The sequence below is a fragment of the Saccopteryx bilineata genome, chromosome 2, assembly GCF_036850765.1.
Source record: "Saccopteryx bilineata isolate mSacBil1 chromosome 2, mSacBil1_pri_phased_curated, whole genome shotgun sequence".
Lineage (NCBI taxonomy): Eukaryota > Metazoa > Chordata > Mammalia > Chiroptera > Emballonuridae > Saccopteryx > Saccopteryx bilineata.
The window spans coordinates 269,855,640-269,879,064 of record NC_089491.1 but is presented as its reverse complement, the minus strand read 5'-3'; the positions used below and the strand labels follow the sequence as shown (position 1 = coordinate 269,879,064).

Below are 23,425 nucleotides of genomic sequence, written 5' to 3'. Positions count from 1 at the left end.
AAAATAAATAAATAAATAAATAAATAAACAAACAGGAAAGGACAGGATAGTCATTAGAAAAATTCAGGATAAAAGATTCTTTTTAGGCCTGACCTGGTGATGGCTCAGTGGATACAGCATCAGACTGGGACATGGAGGACCCAGGTTCGAAACCTCAAGGTTGCAGGCTTGAGCGTGGATCAGACATAACCCCATGGTTACTGGCTTGAGCAAGGGGTCATGGCTCCGCCATAGCCCCCAGTCAAGGCACATATGACAAAGTAATCAATGAATAATGAAGGAGACGCAACAAAGAATTGATGCTTCTCATCTCTCTCCCTTCCTGCCTATCTGTCCCTATCTGTCCCTCTCTGTGTCTCATCACAAAAAAAAGTATGTAACAAAATGCATCCATCCCTTACTGAGTGTGCTGAACAATGTCAAAGCTGTATTTGACTGTCAAAGTCTGATCTGTATTTGCTTTCTAAAATAAACACAAATTACTTGATAAATAAAGGAATAATAAAATAAAATAATAAAATGTAAAGATATAAATTTTGAAGAGGAATGGAATCCCTTAAGTACCTCCAACTAATAGTTAGGCTTGAAATTTGGTGAATGCCAACTCACTTTAAGAATAAAAAAACGAAGTATATTGTGAATGGCTATTAGCCATTCACAATTTTGTTGTTGTGGCCAATACATTTTCTGAGAGTGCTATGTACAAAATCCAACTAAAATTTTATTTTCCCTTTGGCTTATGATCCAAAGTCATTTTTTTTTTTTTTGACAGAGACAGAGAATCAGGGAGAGGGACAGATAGGGATAGACAGACCGGAAGGCAGAGAGATAAGAAGCATCAATTCTTTGTTGCAGCATCTTAGTTTTCCGTTGATTGCTTGTTCATTGATAGCTTTCTCATATGTGCTTTGTGTGTGGGGAGGGGGGGCGGCTACAGCAGAGCGAGTGACCCTTTGCTCAAGCCAATGACCTTGGGCTTCAAGCCAGTAATCTTTGGGCTCGAGCTAGTGACCATGGGGTCATGTCTATGATCCAACACTCAAGCCAGCAACCCCGACCCTGCGCTCAAGCCGGCGACCTTGGGATTTTGAATCTGGGTCCTCTGCATCTCAGTCCAACACTCTATCTACTGCACCACCACCTGGTCAGGTCAAAGTCAATTTTTAAATTTAAAACAGTGAAACACTTCAACAGTACAAGTTACATATTTGTGCTACTAGGCATAACCAATAAACAAAGACAGCAACTAAAGAAGGACTTGTTTCCTTGTATGGGCCACTGAAAGACTCTCAGACAAAGAGATATGAATCAAAGACACCAACACTTGAAAAAATATAAGAACAGGACACAGTGCTTTCATCAGCACTGTAAAGCAGTTATAGACTACCTAACTAACACTGTTAGCTACTGAAAAAGCAACCTGTTAACTATAGGTAAGAACCTTACTAAGAGGTCCAAGACATAGGCTCTAACTTTAGGGTGGCTTATAACTTCTAAATAACAGTATAGAAAAATTAGCACAACGAAAACAGTTGTTGACATAAGTTCAATCATAAAAATTAAAAGTTGCTGAGTTAGCCTGACCAGGCGGTGGTGCAGTGGGTAGAGTGTCAAACTGAGATGTGGAGGACCCAGGGTCAAAACCTCAAGGTTGCTGGCTTGAGCGTGGGATCACAGACATAACCCCAAGGTCACTGGCTTGAGCCCAAGGTCACTGGCTTGAGCAAGGGGTCATTCACTCTGCTGTAGCCCCCGGGTCAAGGCACTTGATAAAGCAATCAATGAACAACTAAGGTGCCGTAACAAAGAACTGATACTTCTTATCTCTCTCCATTCCTGTCCGTCTGTCCCTATCTGTCTCTCTGTCACACATAAAAAAAATTGAGTTATACTGTGCAATAGAATTATGAAATTTGAGGCCCTGGCCGGTTGGCTCAGTGGTAGAGCATCGGCCTGGCATGCGGAAGTCTCGGGTTCGATTCCCGGCCAGGGTACACAGGAGAAGCGCCCATCTGCTTCTCCACCCCTCCCCCTCTCCTTCCTCTCTGTCTCTCTCTTCCCCTCCCGCAGCGAGACTCCATTGGAGCAGGGATGGCCCGGGCACTGGGGATGGCTCCTTGGCCTCTGCCCCAGGCGCTAGAGTGGCTCTAGTCGCAGCAGAGCGATGCCCCGGAGGGGCAGAGCGTCGCCCCCTGATGGGCGTGCCGGGTGGATCCCGGTCGGGCGCACACGGGAGTCTGTCTGACTGTCTCTCCCCGTTTCCAGCTTCAGAAAAATACAAAAAAAAAAAAAAAAAAAAAGAATTATGAAATTTGACCAAAAGAAATAAAAAACTATCTGAGAATTTTTAGAACCAAGTTCAAAATTGCCCAAAAGTCTTTCAATGTTATTGAACACTAAAGCACTGCAAAGTATGCTTTCTAAATGATTAACAGCAATTCCTACATTTTCCTCCTCAGTGCACACTTGAAACATACTAAATTTTAATTTAACCAGGTCAACAGTGTATATTCTCAAAGGTAGTCTCATACTCTAAATGTTTTTGAAACATACATGTTCTACTTTACCACTTATCTTCATTAGATACTTGTTTGCCATCCACAGCTCTCTGCCTTTCTCCCTTAGCCCCGTGCTTTTGATTTCTTTCCAGAGCATTTATAGAACTAAAATTAAAGCATTTATAGAACTATAAGCATAATAAAACTGTAAACATTAATTATAAGCATTATAAAACTAAAAATTTATAAACTAAAGCACTGTACAACAAATGGGAGAAGAAATTTTCAGTTGAGTATAATTAGTAGCATTCTTAATTACGAAACTGTAGAAAATCCTTTACAAACTATTTTTTAATAGAACACAATCTCTTATTATTTATGTTACTAAAAGTACCAAGAAATCTTCCACTAAAGTTTTGAATTTATTTTCCAAATAAAATGCATTAAAACCCCCATTTGTTTTAATTAGGTTATTTTAAAGCCCATATTTCCTTATTCTTTTTTAGCAAGAGAGACAGAGAGAAGGACAGGAAGGGAGAGAGATGAGAAGCATCAACTCTTTGTTGCGGCCTTTTAGTTGTTGATTGCTTTCTCATATGTGCCTTGACCGTGGACTACAGTGTAGCCAGTGATCCCTTGCTCAAGCTAGTGACCTTGGGCTTAAGCCAGCAACCATAGGGTCATTTCTATGGCCCCATGCTCAAGCCAGCAAACCCACAATCAAGCTGGTGAGCCCATGCTCAATACTGATGAGCCTGCCCTCAAGCCAGGGACCTTGAAGTTTTGAACATGGGTCCTCTGTGTCCCAGGCTGACTATCCACTTGCGCCACTGCCTGGTCAGGCTAAAAGCCCATATTTCTTTAAAAAAAGAAAGTCTGTAGAATCTGCTTCAACGAATCTCATAAACCACAAAGGATATTTTGGAAATCAAAACTCACCTCTTCTTGCATAACTCGAGTCCATATCTTTAAACTGCACCACAACAAAGTCTGAACACTTGAATAAAATACTCTCCATTATTTCTTCACGTTTTGGCCCTGAACTGGATTCTGTACTTTTCTCATGTGCAGCATCAAGTACCAAATCACACTAGAATAAAAAACATGAGTAAATATTCAAGCATTTACAATATAAAACTTGACAGGAATTCTTCAGCACATGAAGGTACTATTCTTATATGCCTTTATCAAAAATAATCTATCTCAAGAAAATTTGTACCTTTTTTTGCAGAAATATGATGTTTTCCATTTCCATCATTCAAAAATGCTCTCACCTAAAAGTTGGTTCTTGCTATCATGCTATGTCTTAAAACACATTAATAGTAATAAAAAGGAAAACAAACAAGGAAAACAAACAAAACAACCCAATCCCTCCCTCTTCTGGCCCAACAATGCTTGAAAAGGCCAAAATATTTTAATAAGCACACAGAGCAAAAAGTCTTTTGCTTATACATACCATCTATAAAATAATCAGAATTTGAAACCGAAGAGCAGAAGTCATTCAGAGTGGTTTTAAAAAGTGCTTTTAAAGTAAAGCACTGAGCATGAAAATGTGACAAACAGCCTGACCAGGTGGTGGCACAGTGGATAGAGCGTCGGACTGGAACGCAGAGGACCCAGGTTCGAGAGGCCGAGGTCGCCAGCTTGACCATGGCTCATCCAGTTTGAGCAAAGCTCACCAGCTTAGACCCAAGGTCGCTGGCTCAAGCAAGGGGTTACTCAGTCTGCTGTAGCCCAACGGTCAAGACACATATGAGAAAGCAATCAATGAACAACTAAAGTGTCACAACGGAAAACTGATGATTGATGCTTCTCATCTCTGTTCCTGTCTATCCCTGTCTATCCCTCCCCTCTTTCTGACTCTCTGTCTCTGTTAAAAAAAAAAAAAAAAAAGGAAGAAAATGTGACAAACAAACCTACCTCACAACTATAAACTGCTAAATCAGACACTAATAGAAACTGTTGGGAAGCCACACAAACATATGGCAGTCTAAGATTCATACTTTCACATACCACAAAAAGGAAAAGAGTAAAAATTACCTTAGGACTGTATGTTTTAAAAACTCCTTCATATATACCTCCATTTTTCACTTGTACTTCACATTTGGATCCCTAAAAACATATAAGTAATTTATCAGACAGTGCCACCCAGTCATGGGGGTAATTTACTTTCCATTGCTCATCAGGCTTCATTCAATATATTAGGGACTTCATTCACAGAACAATAAAAAAAATTTAAAACGTCAGCAATACAAAGATTCAAAAAATTCTTCAGAGGATCCTGCTCAGAATTTACAGTATGAACTTAAATATTTAAGTTAAGTATTTCTGATGACAATTTTATTAGGTGACAAAGTAATACACTAAAACAACCACTAATATTATGCACACAGCAGGGTTACCAAGAAAGCTTTTTATAATGAGTTATAGTAACTTGGGTAAAATTCTAATCTTTTTCTAAATTATCCTGATTATACATGATCTAAGAAATGTTACATAAAGACTCATTTACCTACATTTTAACTTCATTAAATTACTTTATTCTACTCCCAAGGCAGTTTCTCCCCAATAATCTGATAACTTACAACAACTGATGTAAGTATATGAACCATCCTCATATTTGCATAAATTCCATCAAAAGAAATCTGCAATATTAAGAAAAAAAATTATTAGCAATCAGTATTTATCCTTGTATATATAATTAAAGTTAACATTTATTTTGTTATAAAATGTTCGGTTAGGTTTGTAATACCTTACATGCATTAAAGAAAGATTTGGTTTACTACAGTCTTTTGATTCCTTAGAGAACAGAAGCTTACATTTTCAAAAGTAAAATCAGTCATGACAACTAACAATGTTTTGACAAAAAGTAAAAGCAAACTTATATATCATATATAAGGAAAGATAAAACCATAGAAACAGAAGAGACAGCCCTGGCCGGTTGGCTCAGTGGTAGAGCGTTGGCCTGGCGTGCAGGAGTCCCAGGTTCGATTCCCGACCAGGGCACACAGGAGAGGTGCCCATCTGCTTCTCCACCCCTCCCCCTCTCCTTCCTCTCTGTCTCTCTCTTCCCCTCCCGCAGCCAAGGCTCCACTGGAGCAAAGTTTGCCCGGGCACTGAGGATGGCTCTGTGGCCTCTGCCTCAGGTGCTAGAATGGCTCTGATTGCGGCAGAGTGACACACCAAGATGGGCAGAGCATCGCCCTCTGGTGGGCATGCCGGATGGATCCCAGTCGGGCGCATGCGGGAGTCTGTCTGACTGCCTCCCTGTTTCCAGCTTCGGAAAAATACAAAAATAAATAAATAAATAAGGAAACAGAAGAGACAGAGCAATGGTTGGGGAATAGGTGTCACTACAAAGTGGCCTCAGGGATTTTTGGAGGTGATAGAACTGTTCTACTATCTTGATTATAGTGGTGATTACACACTGTATATATACATCAAAATTCATAGACCTACACTAAACAGAGTTAAGAATACCTTAACAAATAAATGGGGTAGATAGATTTGGGGACCTCTGTAGAAGACCCCGACTATATGCTCTCAGCATATATGAAATAATGATAGTGGTCTAAGGATTAATTGACCACACCACTCCTTATTACATAACACATAAGTGCGTGTCCTCCTGATGCTAAAGAAGAGTATCTGTCCACTGAAGACAAAGTCTCAAAGATTACTGAGCTAGCTTCTCATTCATTTCTTCCATGATGTGGAACTTATACCGTCTCCTGTTCCTACCCAATTTAATTTCAGTGATCAAGTTCTAAAATTTAAAACCAAAGGCCCTGCCCTGGCCGGATAGCTCAGTTGGTTAGAGCATCGTCTGGAAGCACAGAGGTTGCCGGTTTGATGCCCAGTCCGGGCACAACAGGAACAGATCGATGTTCCTGTCTCTCTCTCTCTCTCTCTCTTTTCCTCTCTCACCAAAATAAAAAAATTAAAATATTAAAAATAAAAACAAAAGGAATAAAAAGCACATTAATTCAAAATCAAAAACTGAAAGAGCTCTGCAAACTCCAGTTTTGCTGTTCTACTTATCTTTCAGTTCAATTTGCCTTCAGTCACTTACAAAAGAACAAATGACATTATTATACATGAAATATATTATTTATAGATAATATTACAGTCATCATCAAAAACCACATACAGCTAATAATTTTATACATATTGATCCATAAAAGATATCTGAGATACAAAATTGAAAAGGGGAATTTTTTTTGCCTTGGTTTTGGTCTATGGTTTAGAAATCACATTTTAGTTACCAATTTTTCCAAACAAATAACATTCAAGATACTCACCGTAGACTGAGGCAGTCCCTTGTTATTGTTACGACCTCTGAAAAGATTAAAGATTATGTTTGTTAAATTCAACAGGCTAAATAGGTTAAAAATATTTTCAAATTTAAATTATCTTGTAATTCCATTCAAATAAAGCGTAAGTGATCATCTGTGGGGTGGGCTCAACCTAATATTAAGAATAAAAGCTACTTAAGTATGGTACGGCGCTCTCTGCACTTTGCTGGCTCAAAGGCCCAGAACAGGTATGGGTCATGGAAAGAAAGTGAATGTCATCAAACTCAAATAAATGAAGTAAAAATAAAAATAGCCAACCAGAAGAAATAACCAATAACTCTGTTATAAAAAGCTACTCAGGAGCAAAATATAGATTCTATTCCTGATGTGACAGACACCAAGTCACCTCTCATGTTTGCCCCTCACTTTTAAATATAGGTACCATGTTTACAACTGCAGAAAAACATTTGAGAATAAGTTAAATCACTCAAAGCACTTTCACCTCTAAGCAGTATCTATGTAATAAGTGCCTTTCCCTGCCACCCCCACCTCTGAAACAATGCAGTACCAACAAAGCTGGCTGTCATGTAATGTGGACTCCATTTTCAAGTTAACCGAATTATAGAACAGAATACACCCTAAGGCTTGTACCATTAGAAAAGATTAGGCCCACTATATAATGATAAAAACACTAAAAGTGAAATGCTACATTCCTCATAAACATCAGTTACTCTGGAATAACAAAACTGGAATCTCGTTTTAATAAAATCACAACTCTCAAATTAAGCCAAACTTAAAACAGTCAAAGAGAAGCACAATTCAGGTCCAAAAAGTCTAGCAGTTAGAACGGTGCCAATTCCCAGTAAAGTAGCACTGATCTCAGCAATCCGAGGCCAGAGCTGATTTCGTTTGACTCTGTCACTTTCTCTCATCTAGAAAATAATGTTTTGAACCAAATTACCTCTGAGATTCCTTCCTTTTCCAATATTCTAACTCAGTGACTCTTTACCTCAGACACAGCACGGAGAGAGAAATTCCTAAAGTCTAAGAAATGCGACCAATAATTCATCATGTATCAAACTGACTACCAACCAGACACTATGGTGAGTACAATGTCAAATCTCTCACCCCCACTCTATAGGTGAGGAAAATGAACCTTAGCAGTTAAGCATCTTGACCAAATCTACCACGTGAGCGATAGAATGCTTTTTGAACCGAGCAATACAAAATCCAGACTTTTCATTTCAGGTGATGCTGCCTCTCTGAAATTGCATCACAGGGAATAAACTAACCTCACAATTAAGCCTAACCAAATATGCACATTTTTTCTAACATTATCTGAATTTATTAGGTTTTTCTATTTTTTTGTAGTCTGTAGCCAAAGGCTTAAGAATAGCTAAATCTTGGTTTAGAAGGATTACTTATTTTAGTAGTTGCTGAGATGCCACAGTTAAAAGACTTAAGCAAATGCCACCAATTATTCCTTAAACTCATGTGGTATCCCCACAAAGCTACTTAAGAGTTTAAAACATAAAACTCTTTTATAGTACTAACACTATTTTTTATTAATTATGCATTTATATCTGTGACTAATAAAGAGCAATTGTTTTGCAATCCAATTTACTTAGAATAGTTCAACAGGGAAAATAATAAAAGACTCACAATGGTGTAAAGTGGTACACTGACTTCCCCTGATATACCAGGTGGTTGAACCACCAAGGGGAATGTCAGCATATTAAGAGCAGCATTCTCTGAAACTGATAAAATCCCAAACACGTTCTCATTTTTCTCTTTTAGGATATCCAGTCAGATTATGCTTTAATTTTTTTCTTTGGTATTCTGAAATAAAGCCACCCTATAGTAACATATTTCATATAGTAACAAAACGTTGAATCTCAAAAGTGAAGATTACATTCTGGCCCTAAATATATTTATGATTAGACTGATAAGATTTAACAAAACTATATCCAGATTCTAAGCTTCCAATAGTTACTAAGTGATGTTAAAGTGTGATTGAAAATGTCAAATTAGCATAAATCAATTTACAAAAATAATAAAGAGTTTATATTATTCAAAATAATACAGAAAGAAGGAAGTAGATGAGGTTAACAATGAAATAAGCCTGACCAGGCAGTGGCGCAGTAGATAAGAGCGTCAAATTGGGATGCGGAGGACCCAAGTTCGAGATCCCGAGGTCACTAGCTTGCGGAGGACCCAGGTTCGAGATCCCGAGGTCACCAGCTTGAGTGTGGACTCATCTGGTTTGAGCAAAGCTTACAGCTTGGACCCAAGGTCACTGGCTCGAGCAAGGGGTTACTTGGTCTGCTGTAGCTCCCCCCCCCCCCCCCCCGTCGAGGCACATATGAGAAAGCAATCAATGAACAACTAAGGTGTCGCAACAAAAAACTAATGATTGATGCTTCTCATCTCTCTCCGTTCCTGTCTGTCTGTCCCTATCTATCCCCCTCTCTGACTCTGTCTCTGTAAAAAATAAAAATAAAAAAAACATAATAAGCCTGCCCTGTGGTGGCACAGTGGATAAGTGTCAACCTGGAACACTTAGGTTGCCGGTTCAAAACCCTGAGCTTGTCAAGACACATATGACAAGTAATCAATGAACAACTAAAGTGAAGGAAGCAACTATGAGGTGGTACTTTTTTTTTTTTTTATTACAGAGACAGAGAGTGAGCCTTAAACCATTTTTAAAAATCTATATTTATTGGAAGAACAATATTGACTAATAACATCATATAAATTTCAGATGTTAAAAATGGTTTAGCCTGACCTGTGGTGGCGCAGTGGATAAAGCGTCTACCTGGAATGCTGAGGTCGCCGGTTCAAAACCTTGGGATTGCCTGCTCAAGGCGCATATGGGAGTTGATGCTTCCTGCTCCTCCCCTCTTCTCTCTCTCTCTCTCTTTCTCTCTCTCTCCCCTCCTTCTCTCCTCTCTAAAATGAATAAAAGTCTTAAAATAAATAAATAAAAATATTAAAAAAAAAAATGGTTTAAAGGGTAACTTTGATGTTATATATATTTGACCACAATTAAAAAGAAAGCAAAAACAAAACATAAGCTCAGATTTTCTTCCCGAAGTTAACTTCATTTGCACATGTGTGTAAAGAAATTCATGCCTACAAGTGCTCCCAAAACAGTGGAGATTATAGTCGATGGCAATTGGTAGATTAGTAGAATCACCAGAGATACAGGCTTAACTGGATAAGAAATAAGATCCAACTACACAAATGTCTATAAGAGAGATACTCTAGTCAGACACAAATAGACTGAAAGTAAAAGGATGGAAAATGCTGTATTGTGCACAGCACATACAAGAAAGCTGGAGAAGCTGTATTAATGAGACAAAACAAGCTTTAAAACAAAAATGTTAATAGAGATAAAAAGGGATATTTTACAATAACAAAAGGGTCAAACTATAAGGAAGAAGAGGCATTCTACCTGGACTCTCCCTACCCTTTCACATAAATTCCTGGACTAAAAAAGATAAACTTTTTTTTTTTTTTAGAAAAAAAGACAGAGGAAGGGAGGAGAGAGGGAAGGAGGAGCGAGAAATATCAACTCATAACTGCTCCACTTCAGTTGTTCACTGATTGCTTTTCGTATGCACCTTGATGGGGGAGGGGGGGTTCAAGCAGAACCAGTGATCTCAGGATCATGTCAATGATGATGCACTCGAGATGATCACCTCAGGGTTTCAAACCAGGGACCTCTGTGCCCAGGTCGACACTGTATCCATTGTGCTGCTACCTGTCGGGCAAAGGAAGATGAACTCTTCACAGAAATGATATGTCCACCCTGAGCCAGAGCCCTACTCCTCCACTTAGTGTATCTCATGCTCCATCTCCTCATCATATGATCAACCTGACAACCGAATCCCAACTAACAAACACAGAAGGAATGATGGGATTAGAAGGCTGCCATTTGGGAACCACTATACTAACAACCGTTTCCGGCAAAAACTGCCAATGGATGCTAAACTGAGTGACGTAGAAACAGTATATTTATAAACTTGCCTGACCAGGCAGTGGCGCAGTGGATAGAGCATTGGACTGGGATGCCGAGGACCCAAGTTCGAGACCCCGAGGTCGCCAGCTTGAGCACAGGCTCATCTGGCTTGAGCAAAAAGCTCACTAGCTTGGACCCAAGGTCGCTGGCTTGAGCAAGGGATTACACGGTCTGCTGAAGGCCCACAGTCAAGGAACATATGAGAAAGCAATCAATGAACAACTAAGGTGTCACAATGAAAATCTGATGATTGATGCTTCTCATCTCTCTCTCTTCTTGTCTGTCTGTCCCTATCCATCCCCCCCTCTGTCCCTGTAAAAAAAAAGAAGAGAAAGAAACAGTATATTTATAAACTCACAGAATAACTCTCCACAGGTATTGATTAATGACAGTGAAAAATAACATTATTTAGTAGTAAAGGAATCTCCCAGAAACCATCCTAATCAGGTCTTCAAAGTTAATTGCACCAGCAAAGGGACAAATGTACACCATGTATCTCCTGATATACAATAAAAACACATATATACATCACTTTTTTGTTATCCCTGCTAAAAACATATAATCTTAATCTAATCATGAGGAAATATCAGGTAAACTATAGTTAAGAAACATTCTATAAAACAACTAATCTTCAAGTGTCAAGTCTTAAAAGACCAAGAAAAACTAAGGAGTTCCATCAGATTAAAGGAAGCTATAAAGACATGACACCTGTGTAACGTATAACCCTGGAATAGTTCTTGGACCAGGGGGGTAAAATAAGTAAGACCTATTGATAATAGTTTGACATGATATTAATTTCCTGTGGTTTAGTAAGAAAATAACGTTGCCTGACCAGGTGCTGTACAGTAGATAGAGTGTCGGACTGGGATGCAGAGGACCTAGGTTCCAATCCCCGAGTTCGCTGGTTTGAGCGTGGGCTCATCAGGCTTGAACAAGGGCTCACCAACTAGAGTGTGGGGTCGCTGGCTTAAGCGTGGGATCCTAGACATGACCCCATGGTCACTGGCTTAAGCCCAAAGGTCACTGACTTGAGCCTAAGGTCACTGGCGTGAGCAAAGAGTCACTCACTCTGCTGTAGCCCCCCAACCCAGTCAAGGCACATAAGAAAGAAATGAACAACAAAAGTGCTACAACAAAGAATTGATGCTTCTCATTTCTCTCCCTTCCTGTCTGTCTGTTCCTATCTGTCCCTCTTGTCTCTGTCTCTGTCACACACACAAGAGAATGCTGTTATTAGGAAATATACTCTGAAGTATTTAGGGCTAAGGAATACCATGTTTCTCTCATATATTTAATAAAATAATTTTAATTGTATATTAAATTATCTGTATATATTAATTTAATATTAAAGAGAAAATGAAAAAGTAAACAGTGAAATGTTAATTGAAGATAGGTGAAGCATATAGAATTCTTTGTACTAATTGTTGCAAACTTTCATGTATGAAAAAAATAAATTTGGGGGGGTATTTTTGTTTCCTTTTTTTTAAACAAAACTTTTATTTTATTTTATTTTATTTTTTTGAGAGAGAGAGAGAAGGGGGAGGAGCAGGAAGCATCAACTCCCATATGTGCCTTGACCAGGCAAGCCCAGGGTTTAAACCGGCAACCTCAGCGTTTCCAGGTTGACGCTTTATCCACTGCGCCACCACAGATCTAAACAAAACTATTTTAAAAAATTAGAAACTGTAAGTGACTTAACTTTTACTTTATTGTCCAAAATATCTTCAATCTTTTTATAAGTAAAAAATTTAACTGCCCAGCCTATGCAAATGCCACCTTTTTAAGAGGCTTTTCTTGAATTATGCCATCCTAATCAAATACAAGGTACTGTCTTCAAGTCTCTAGATTGGAATTCAGCATGATCTGCTTTGTAGTATAGTTACTGGTGAACTGGTCATACACTCACTACTCTGGACCTGACCACATGGTGCTTTGGTGCAAATCAGAAAATGATGGCCTGGCCTGTGGTGGTGCAGTGGATGAAGTGCTGACCTGGAATGCTGAAGTCACTGGTTGGTAACCCAGGCTTGTCCAGTCAAGGCGCATATGAGAAGCAACCAACAACCAACAGAAGAGAAGCAATTAGGAATTGATACTTCACGCTCTCCCTGAGCCCTCTGTAAAATGAATAAAATCTTTAAAAAGAAAAAAAAGAAAGAAAATGATGCTCCTCCAGGGGGTCACAGCCCCCACCCTAAAGGAAAGGGCGCAGTGAGTAGCCACCCTTTGTGAAGATGAGCAGACACCAGGAACAGATGCAGCCTGAAAAAGCACATCACATGACCAAAGAAACTCCTAGATTACACCTATCGTGCATGCCCTTGTCTAAGAGCACTTGGACGAAATAAAGCTGGGACAAGCAAGGTTGGCAATAGAGTTTCTAATTCATATTTGTATCACCAACCAAAGTCAGCACAAAGAAACTGTGCATTGTGCATGATACACACTTAATAACTATTTAATAGGGCAATGAATTCAGTCTGAGAAAGAAAAAAATGGAAATAAAATCTTAAACTATAGCAAGCAACCTGTTTTCATTTGGCTTCTGGGATTTTTTTTTTTTGGTCTTAAAAGTTTGTTTTAGAAAAGAAAAACAATGCAGCATGCAGATGATGTTTTATTGAGTTGTACACTTCAAACCTGTACCCCAATAAATTCAAGAAATAAAATTTAAAAAGGCAGGAAAGCCAGAAAGACTATGCAACAAAGAAGTGATCTAGCCTATAAAGCCTAAAATATATATTTACTGTCTGGGTCATTACAAGAAGAGTCTGCCAACAAGTGTCCAGAAAAAACCGTGGTTACAGGCCCTGGCTGGTTGACTCAGCAGTAGAATGTCGGTCCAGCGTGTAGAAGTCCTGGGTTCGATTCCCGGACAAGGCACACAGGAGAAGCACCCATCTGCTTCTTTACCCTTCCTCCTCTCCTTTCTCTGTCTCTCTCTTCCCCCCCTGCAGTCAAGGCACCACTGGAGTGGGGTTGGCCCCAGTGCTGAGGATGGCTCCATAGCCTCTGCTTCAGGCTCTAGAATGGCTCCGGTTGCAACGGAGTGGCGCCCCAGATGGGCAGAGCATCACCCCCTGGTAGGCATGCCGAGGGGATCCCGGTTGGACACATGCAGGAGTCTGTCTGTCTGCCTCCCTGTTCTCACTTTGAGAAAAATTTAAAAAAAAAATTTTTTTTTAAAACAGACTTGTAACTATTACAACCCTTGAGGATTTCTTTTTAATTTTTAATTTTATTTATTCATTTTAGAGAGGAGAGAGAAAGGGAGAGAGAGAAAGGAGAGACAGAGAGAAGATGGGGAGGAGCTGGAAGCATCAACTCCCATATGTGCCTTGACCAGGCAAGCCCAGGGTTTTGAACCGGCGACCTCAGCATTTCCAGGTCGACGCTTTATCCACTGCGCCACCACAGGTCAGGCCCAAAATTTTTTTAAAGAAAATAAAATGTGCCTGACCAGGCAGTGGCGCAGTGGATAGAGCATTGGACTGTGAAGCAGAGAACCCAGGTTCGAGACCCTGAGGTCACCAGCTTGAGCACGGGCTCATCGGATTTGAGCAAAAGCTCACCAGCTTGGACCCAAGGTTGCTGGCTTGAGCAAGGGGGTTACTTGGTCTGCTGAAGGCCCGCGATCAAGGCACATATGAGAAAGCAGTCAGTGAACAACTAAGGTGTCGCAACAAAAAACTGATGATTGATGCTTCTCATCTCTCTCCGTTCCTATCTAGCCCTCTCACTGACTCTGTCTCTGTAAAAAAGAAAGAAAAAAAAACGTGGCTACAGTGTCAGTAACTGCAATTTAAAAACAAAGTCTGCCCTGGCTGGTTGGCTCAGTGGTAGAGCATCGGCCTGGCGTGCAGAAGTCCCGGGTTCGATTCCTGGCCAAGGCACACAGGAGAGGCGCCCATTTGCTTCTCTACCCCTCCCCCTCTCCTTCCTCTCTCTCTCTCTCTTCCCCTCCCGCAGCCGAGGCTCCATCGGAGCAAAGATGGCCCGGGGCTGGAGATGGCTCCTTGGCCTCTGCCCCAGGCGCTAGAGTGGCTCTGGTCGCAACAGAGCGATACCCCGGAGGGGCAGAGCATCGACCCCTGGTGGGCAGAGTGTTGCCCCCTGGTGGGCAGAGCATCGCCCCCTGGTGGGTGTGCCGGGTGGATCCCGGTGGGGCGCATGCGGGAGTCTGTCTGACTGTCTCTCCCCGTTTCCAGCTTCAGAAAAAAAAAAAAAAAAAGTCTGTTGCTATTTTACATAAACCAGTACTTCTAACAGAAACTTCCCAATAGCATTACTTTTCATAAAAGTTTAATGTACTAACAACTATATGAATCCATACATAGATGGGACATAAAAATGAGACTCAGAAACATGGACAAAAATGTGATGGTAAGGGGGGAGAGGAGAGAAAAGGGTGGGGGGAGGGGAGGGGCACAAAGAAAACCAGATAGAAGGTGACGGAAGACAATTTGACTTTGGGTGAGGGGTATGCAACATAATCAAATGTCAAAATAATCTGGAGATGTTTTCTTTGAACATATGTACCCTGATTTATCAATGTCACCACATTAAAAAATAAATTAAAATTTTTTAAAAAGAACACTTAAAAAAGTTTAATGTGCCCTGGCCGGTTGGCTCAGTGGTAGAGCGTCGGCCTAGCGTGCGGAGGACCCGGGTTCGATTCCCGGCCAGGGCACACAGGAGAAGCGCCCATTTGCTTCTCCACCCCTCCGCCGCACTTTCCTCTCTGTCTCTCTCGTCCCCTCCCACAGCCAAGGCTCCATTGGAGCAAAGATGGCCCAGGCGCTGGGGATGGCTCTGTGGCCTCTGCCTCAGGCGCTAGAGTGGCTCTGGTCGCAACATGGCGACGCCCAGGATGGGCAGAGCATCGCCCCCTGGTGGGCAGAGCGTCGCCCCTGGTGGGCGTGCCGGGTGGATCCCGGTCGGGCGCATGCGGGAGTCTGTCTGACTGTCTCTGTTTCCAGCTTCAGAAAAATGAAAAAAATAAAAAAATAAAAAATAAATAAAAAATAAAAGTTTAATGTATACATAATTGAGAAATGTCATGAAAATGCTCTTATTCTCATTTAATTATTTTTAAGCTTTACAATGGAATCCAATGAGGTTGATCCACCTGTTGACAAAACATCAAGGTATATATTTTTATAATGTACATTTTATAAAGAAGTTCCATAAAGGCAGGAACTTTGTACTGATCAGTGAACCAACAGCACTCAGCATAAAATGAAGGGGTAAACTATAGATAGATTAAAATAGACCTGAGACATATCAAACAACTTGTGAACCTCGTGTGAATCCTGATTAGCACAAACTGTAAAAATAAACAAACTGATGAGATACTCTGGAGCTTCTAGCTTGTGCAATAAAGGCAAGAAAAAAGAAAAGGCACAGGAAGAAGGAAAACTGTTTTTTTAAAAGACCACATGATCATTTATGCAGAAAATCCTAAGCTGATCTACAAAAAAATCTACTACAAATAAGAGGGTAGTAGGAGGCTAACTTGAAATGGATCAATGACCTAATCATAAAAGGTTTAAATAAAACCGGAGAAAATCTTTATGACCTAGGATTTGACAAAGTTTTCAGACAGGATGGAAAAAAAATACAAACCATAAAAGCAAAAAACTGGTAAATTAGACCATCGAATTTTTAAATATTCCATTCTTTGAAAGATGCTGTTAAAATGAAAAGTCAATCACAGATGAGGAAATATTTGCAAAATATATGATAACAGACATAGAATACACGAAGAACTCATATGGCTTATTAATAAAAAGGTTTTAAAAAGCCCAATAGATATTCGATAGACTTGCTCATTTAACCAAGTAAAATTTCTTGGGTAAACTTAAAGACTGACAATACCAACTACTAGTGAGGATGCTAAGCAATTGAAACTGTCATACATTGTTGGTAGGAAGGGAAAATGGTATAGTCATTTCGGAAAAAAGTTTGGCAGTTTCTTTTAAACTTAAATATACAATCTAAAAATCCTACTCCTAGGTAATTATTCAAAAGCAATGAATGTAAATGTTCCAAGTTGGTTTGTTCATAATAGCCAAAAATGGGAAAACAGCCCAAATGTTCAATTTTTGGTGAATGAATAAACAAACTGTGATAAATAATACAGTCAGCCCTCTGTATCAATGGGTTCTGCACCTGCAGATTCAACGAATGGCAGATCAAAACTATTCATGAGGGAAAAAAAGTGTTGTCAACATGCACTATGTTGTTAGGCCTATAATGGGTGTGTGTGGCTGTACTGAACAGGTACGTACTTTTTTTCTTGCCATTATTCCCCAAATAATACAGTATAATAACTGTTTACATAGCATTTATATGGTACTAGGTATTATAAGTAATCTAGAGATTTAAAGTATACAGGAAGATGTACATAAATTATATGCAGGCCCTGGCCGGTTGGCTCAGTGGTAGAGCGTCGGCCTAGCGTGCGGAGGACCCGGGTTCGATTCCCGGCCAGGGCACACAGGAGAAGCGCCCATTTGCTTCTCCACCCCTCCGCCGCGCTTTCCTCTCTGTCTCTCTCTTCCCCTCCCGCAGCCAAGGCTCCATTGGAGCAAAGATGGCCCGGGCGCTGGGGATGGCTCTGTGGCCTCTGCCTCAGGCGCTAGAGTGGCTCTGGTCGCAACATGGCGACCCCCAGGATGGGCAGAGCATCGCCCCCTGGTGGGCAGAGTGTCGCCCCTGGTGGGCGTGCCGGGTGGATCCCGGTCGGGCGCATGCGGGAGTCTGTCTGACTGTCTCTCCCTGTTTTTAGCTTCAGAAAAATGAAAAAAAAAAAAAAAATATATATATATATATATATATGCAAATACTATGCTATTTTATATACGGGACTTGAACATCTGCAGATCTTGGGGTGGAGTGGTGTCCTGGAATCAATCCCCTATGGATATTGAGGATTATACAGTGTACATCAGGGGTCTCAAACTCGTGGCCTGGGGGCCGCATGCGGCCCACCGAACAATTTTGTGCGGCCCGCAGACTAATCCACGAAGTTCAAAATATTTTGGATAAAATTAAGTAAGCCTAGGGGTCTACTTGTATTTTTCATTTCTCTAGCATCCTAGCTAGATATTAGCTTAGTTAACAGCAGTTGTGATGCGAACTACAGTTTCTGGTCGTTCTGTGACACTGAGTAAACTGCATGTACGATTGTGCTTGTTGTACTGATTTTTTTTTTTTGTTTTCAACTGCAGTGAGAAAAGTGTTGTGTAACAGTTGCCTTTTGTAGACCTAGTGCGGCCGGCAGAACGGCTGTGATCTTGCTCTGCGGCCCACATGCTGAGTTGAGTTTGAGACACCTGGTGTACATCCTTAAAAAGGAAAAACCAAACAGTTATAAAGTTACAAATTACTGGTACACACAACACAGATGAAGTTGAAAAACACTATGAGAAAGAAACCTGTCTACCTGAAAGAAGCTAGACACAAAAAGCTACTTAATCCATGATTCCATTTATATGACATTCTGGAAGGTAAATCAATAAATAAAGAAAATAGATCAATGACTGCCAGAGACTGAGGGAAGGGAAGAGATTTAATATAAAAGCACAGAGGGAACTTCACATCTTTATTTGTGGTATTAATTACATGACTATATACATCTGTTAAAACTCAAAGAACTTTACACTAAGTAGGGTGAGTTTACTGTATGTAAATTATATCTCAAAAAACATGCTACCCCACAGCCTGACCTGTGGTGGCACAGTGGGATAAAGCGTCAACCTGGAACACTAAGGTTGCCGGTTCGAAACCTTGGGCTTGCCTGGTCAAGGCACATATGGGAATTGATGCTTCCTGCTCCTCCCCTTTCTTTCTCTCTCTCTCTCTCTCTCTCTCACTCCTCTCTCTAAAAAATCAATAAAATTAAAAAACAAAACAAAACATGCCACCCCACAAACCAAAGGTAGAGCCAAAGAAACCTCTAAAACTTATACCTAAGAAAGGCTGAATTTTATGGTAAGTTGTAACTAAATAATTATGATGTTAAAAATTCATTACAGCCCTGGCCGGTTGGCTCAGCGGTAGAGCGTCAGTCTAGTGTGCGGAGGACCCGGGTTCGATTCTCGGCCAGGGCACACAGGAGAAGCGCCCATTTGCTTCTCCACCCCTCCGCCGCGCCTTCCTCTCTGTCTCTCTCTTCCCCTCCCGCAGCCGAGGCTCCATTGAAGCAAAGATGGCCCGGGCGCTGGGGATGGCTCTGTGGCCTCTGCCTCAGGCGCTAGAGTGGCTCTGGTCGCAACATGGCGATGCCCAGGATGGGCAGAGCATCGCCCCCTGGTGGGCAGAGCGTCGCCCCATGGTGGGCATGCTGGGTGGATCCCAGTCGGGCGCATACGGGAGTCTGTCTGACTGTCTCTCCCTGTTTCCAGCTTCAGAAAAATGCAAAAAAAAAACAAAAACAAAAACAAAAAAACCTCATTACAGCCCTGGCCAGTTGGCTCAGTGTTAGAGCGTCGGCCTGGCGTGCAGAAGTCCTGGGTTCGATTCCCGGCCAGGGCACACAGGAGAAGTGCCAATCTGCTTCTCCACCCCTCCCCCTCTCCTTCCTCTCTGTCTCTCTCTTCCCCTCCCGCAGCCGAGGCTCCACTGGAGCAAAGATGGCCTGGGCGCTGGGGATGGCTCCTTGGCCTCTGCCCCAGGCACTAGAGTGGCTCTGGTCCCAAAAGAGCGACGCACCCTGGTGGGCAGAGCGTGGCCCCCTGGTGGGCATGCCGGGTGGATCCCGGTCAGGCACATGCGGGAGTCTGTCTGACTGTCTCCCCCCGTTTCCAGCTTCAGAAAAAAACAAAACAAAAACTCATTACATTGTACGTTTAAAATTGGTGAATTTCAAATTTCACTGTAAGTCAAACTTCAGTAAAGCCGATTTAAAAAAAAAAAAAAGTTGGGAAAATTTTAACTGAAGAGCCTGACCTGTGGTAGCACAGTGGATAAAGCATTGACCTGGAATGCTGAGGTCACCCATTCAAAACCCTGGGCTTCCCAGGTAAAGGCACATATAAGCTGCAACTACTACAAGTTGATGCTTCCTACTCCTACCTCCCCCTTTTCCATCTCGCTCTAAAATCAATATTAGGCCCTGGCTGGTTGGCTCAGTGGTAGAGCATCAGTCTGGCGTGTGGATGTCCTGGGTTCAATTCTCAGTCAGGGCACACAGAAGCTTCCACCTGCTTCTCCACCCATCCCCTTCTCCCTTCTCTCTCTTATGTTTCTCTTCTCCCCACAGCCATGACTTGGTTGGAGCAAGTTGGCCCTGGGCACTGTGGATGGCTCCTTGGTCTCCTCAGGCACTAAAGTAGTTCGGTAGCTGAACAACAGAGCAACAGCTCCAGATGGGCACAGCATCGCCCCATGGGGGCTTGCTGGGTGGATCCCGGTCAGGGTGCATGTGGGAGTCTCTCTGCCTCTCTGCTTCTCACTTATAAAAAAATTAACATTAAATCAATAATTAAAATCTTTAAAAAAATTTTTAACTGGCCCTGGCCGGTTGGCTCAGCGGTAGAGCGTCGGCCTAGCGTGCGGAGGACCCAGGTTCGATTCCCGGCCAGGGCACACAGGAGAAGCGCCCATTTGCTTCTCCACCCCTCCGCCGTGCTTTCCTCTCTGTCTCTCTCTTCCCCTCCCGCAGCCAAGGCTCCATTGGAGCAAAGATGGCCCGGGCGCTGGGGATGGCTCTGTGGCCTCTGCCTCGGGCGCTAGAGTGGCTCTGGTCGCAACATGGCGACCCCCAGGATGGGCAGAGCGTCGCCCCTGGTGGGTGTGCCGGGTGGATCCCGGTCGGGCGCATGCGGGAGTCTGTCTGACTGTCTCTCCCTGTTTCCAGCTTTAGAAAAATGAAAAAAAAAAAAAATTTTTAACTGAATGGATATTAAATAATACTCAGGAATTAATGTTAAACTTTTACATGTGATAATGGTATTTTTTTAAAACTTCCATTCTCTTCAAGAGCAATATATGAAAATATTTATTTACAAAAAGAAATGACTTGATAGAAATAATAATCTGGAGATGCTACAGTAATCAGACAGTATGGTACTGGCATAAGGACAGATACACAAATCAATGAAATGCACTGATAACCCAGAAATAACCTCTTACAATTACAGTCAATATTTTCCTACGTGTATTTTATCTGTCTCATTTACCACTGGAATTAACAAGTAAAAATAAAGACAAATAACCCAATAGCACTCCTGATAATGAAACATATTAAATAGTTAAAGAATAAAATTTCCTTCCAACAGTATTTCAAAATTCTGCAGGTTGTTTGGGGGAAATCATGAAATTTCTACTGGCACTGTAATTATACAATATAATTATAGAACTTCTTTTTCATTTTTCACCATTTTGCACTGTAACTATACAATATAATTATAGAACTTCTTACTTTTTCATTTTTCACCATTCTGCTCATTCATCACCTGTTTTTCAACACTATACTGATACATGTCATTCATTAATTTCTACAACTATTTCAGAAGGCCTGAGTAACAGATTTATAAAATCAAAATTTCATTTCTACAAATTTATAGAACCAAACTAGCTATACAGATGTAACTAATACTTCTTAGCACAGTAAGAATACTACAACCTGATTGGTGGTGGCAACAGGATAGAGCATAACCTAGAGTACTGAGGTCCCAGGTTCAAAACCCCGCAGTTGCCGGCTTGAGCACATCACCTGGCTTGAACATGGGCTTATCTGGCTTAAGCACAAGGTTGCCAGCTTGAGCCCACGGTCACCAACTTGAGCAAGGGGTCACTGGTTCGGCTGGAGTCCCCTGGTCAAGGCACTTATGAGAGGCATCAATAAACAACAAAAGTGCCACAACTACAAGTTGATGCTTCTTGTCTCTGACTCTAAAATAAACAAAAAAAATCTTAAAAACAAAACAAAACAAAAAAACTACATACCTCCAAATCCTTTCCAGTAAAATTATGATACTCTTCTCTCAAGATATTCACATGGCCAACTGCTTCTTGCTATTTAGATCTCAACCTAAATGTCACCTCCTCAGAAAGGCCTGCCATGACAACCCCATCAAAAGTAGCTCCCTGCCCTGGCCAGGTAGAGATCAGTGGCTCAAGCATTGAACCAGTACTCCAGAGGTCATGGGTTTGACCCTCAGTCAGGGCATATATGAGAAGCAATCAATGAATACACAACTAAGTGGATCTACAAGTTGATGCTTTCCTCTCTCCCCCTACCTTTCTCTCTCTCTCCCCCCTCCTTTCTTTCTCTCTCTCTCTCAAATCAATGGATTAAAAAAAAAAAGTTGCTCCCTAACCATTATTATATCACCGTTTTGGTACTTGTGACTAATATTAATATATCATAGTACTTATTACCGTATTTCCCCATGTATAAGACGCTCCTATGTACAAGACGCACCTTAATTTTGGGGCCTGAAATTTCAAAAAAAAAAAAAGTATTACATAAAGTTATTGAACTCAAGTTTTATTCATCATGAAACAATGAGTGCAAAGACAACAAGCGCAAAAAAGCAGGAAATGCAAGTAAAAAAATCTACAGCCACTGTATAAGACGCACTCAGTTTTTAGAACACAATTTTTGGGGGAAAATGGTGTGTCTTATACATGGGGGAATATGGTATTTGAAATTTTATTATGTGCTCATCTTTCTGTCTCTGTTCACCCCCAGAACATAAATTCCATAAGGACAAACACTTCTGACTGTCTCTTCACCACTGTGTGCCCAGAGCTTAAGAAGAGAGCCTGGTCTACAGCCAAATCACCCTGAATGTACCTGATCTCCTCTGATCTTGGAAGAAAAGACTTTGGGGTCCTGGCTAGTTAGCTCAGTCAGAGTGTTGTCCAAGGTTGGGGGTTTGATTCTCAATCAGAGCATATACAGGAAATGACCAATGAATGCACAACTAAGTGGAACTACAAATGAATGTCCCACTCACTCTCTCCCCCTTCTTCTGTTTAAAAATCAATCAATATAAATTAAAAATTAAAAATAAAAAAGATGAAAAAATAAAAATAAAGATGAAGAGAGCTGGTACATAGTAAATACTCTTAAATTGTAAGGTAAATTAAGTATATAGCATAGTTTGTGTGAATTATGACAAGTATTGACTAATTCAATGTCTCTTTATAGTACAGAAAAACTATAGCTGTCAAGAAAAAGGACAATTAGCCTAACTGGGCGGTGGCACATTGGATAGAGCATCAAACTGGGATGCGGAGGACCCAGGTTTGAGACCCCGAGGTCGCCAGCTTGAGCACAGGATCATCCGGTTTGAGCAAAAGCTCACCAGCTTGAGCCCAACCAAGGTCGCTGGCTCGAGCAAGGGGTCACTTGGTCTGCTGTAGCCCCCCAAATCAAGGCACATGAGAAATCAATCAATGGACAACTAAGGAACTGCAACAAAGAATTGATGTTTCTCGTCTCTCTCCCTTCCTATCTGTCTGTCCCTATCTGTCCCTCTCTCTGACTCTGTCTCTGCCACACACAAACAAAAAAAAAGAAAAAGAAAAAAGAAAAAAGGCAATTAACTAGAAATCTAATTCCAGCTATTCTTGTTAACTTAGGCAAATCATTTTGT

General features: G+C 41.2%; 1 protein-coding gene across 6 annotated transcripts in view; it reads right to left on the bottom strand.

Annotated features, from left to right (window-relative positions):
* Positions 1-23,425, bottom strand: part of ATXN2 (ataxin 2) — a 125,682-nt gene that overhangs the window by 77,427 nt on the left and 24,830 nt on the right. For all 6 annotated transcript variants that reach the window (XM_066260558.1, XM_066260553.1, XM_066260557.1 and 3 more), the window contains exons 2-5: positions 6,800-6,836; positions 5,084-5,143; positions 4,539-4,610; positions 3,438-3,588 (exon numbers count right to left, since the gene is read on the bottom strand). In XM_066260558.1, the coding sequence (XP_066116655.1) occupies positions 3,438-3,588; positions 4,539-4,610; positions 5,084-5,143; positions 6,800-6,836 (320 nt within the window). The remainder of the gene's footprint in view (positions 1-3,437; positions 3,589-4,538; positions 4,611-5,083; positions 5,144-6,799; positions 6,837-23,425) is intronic.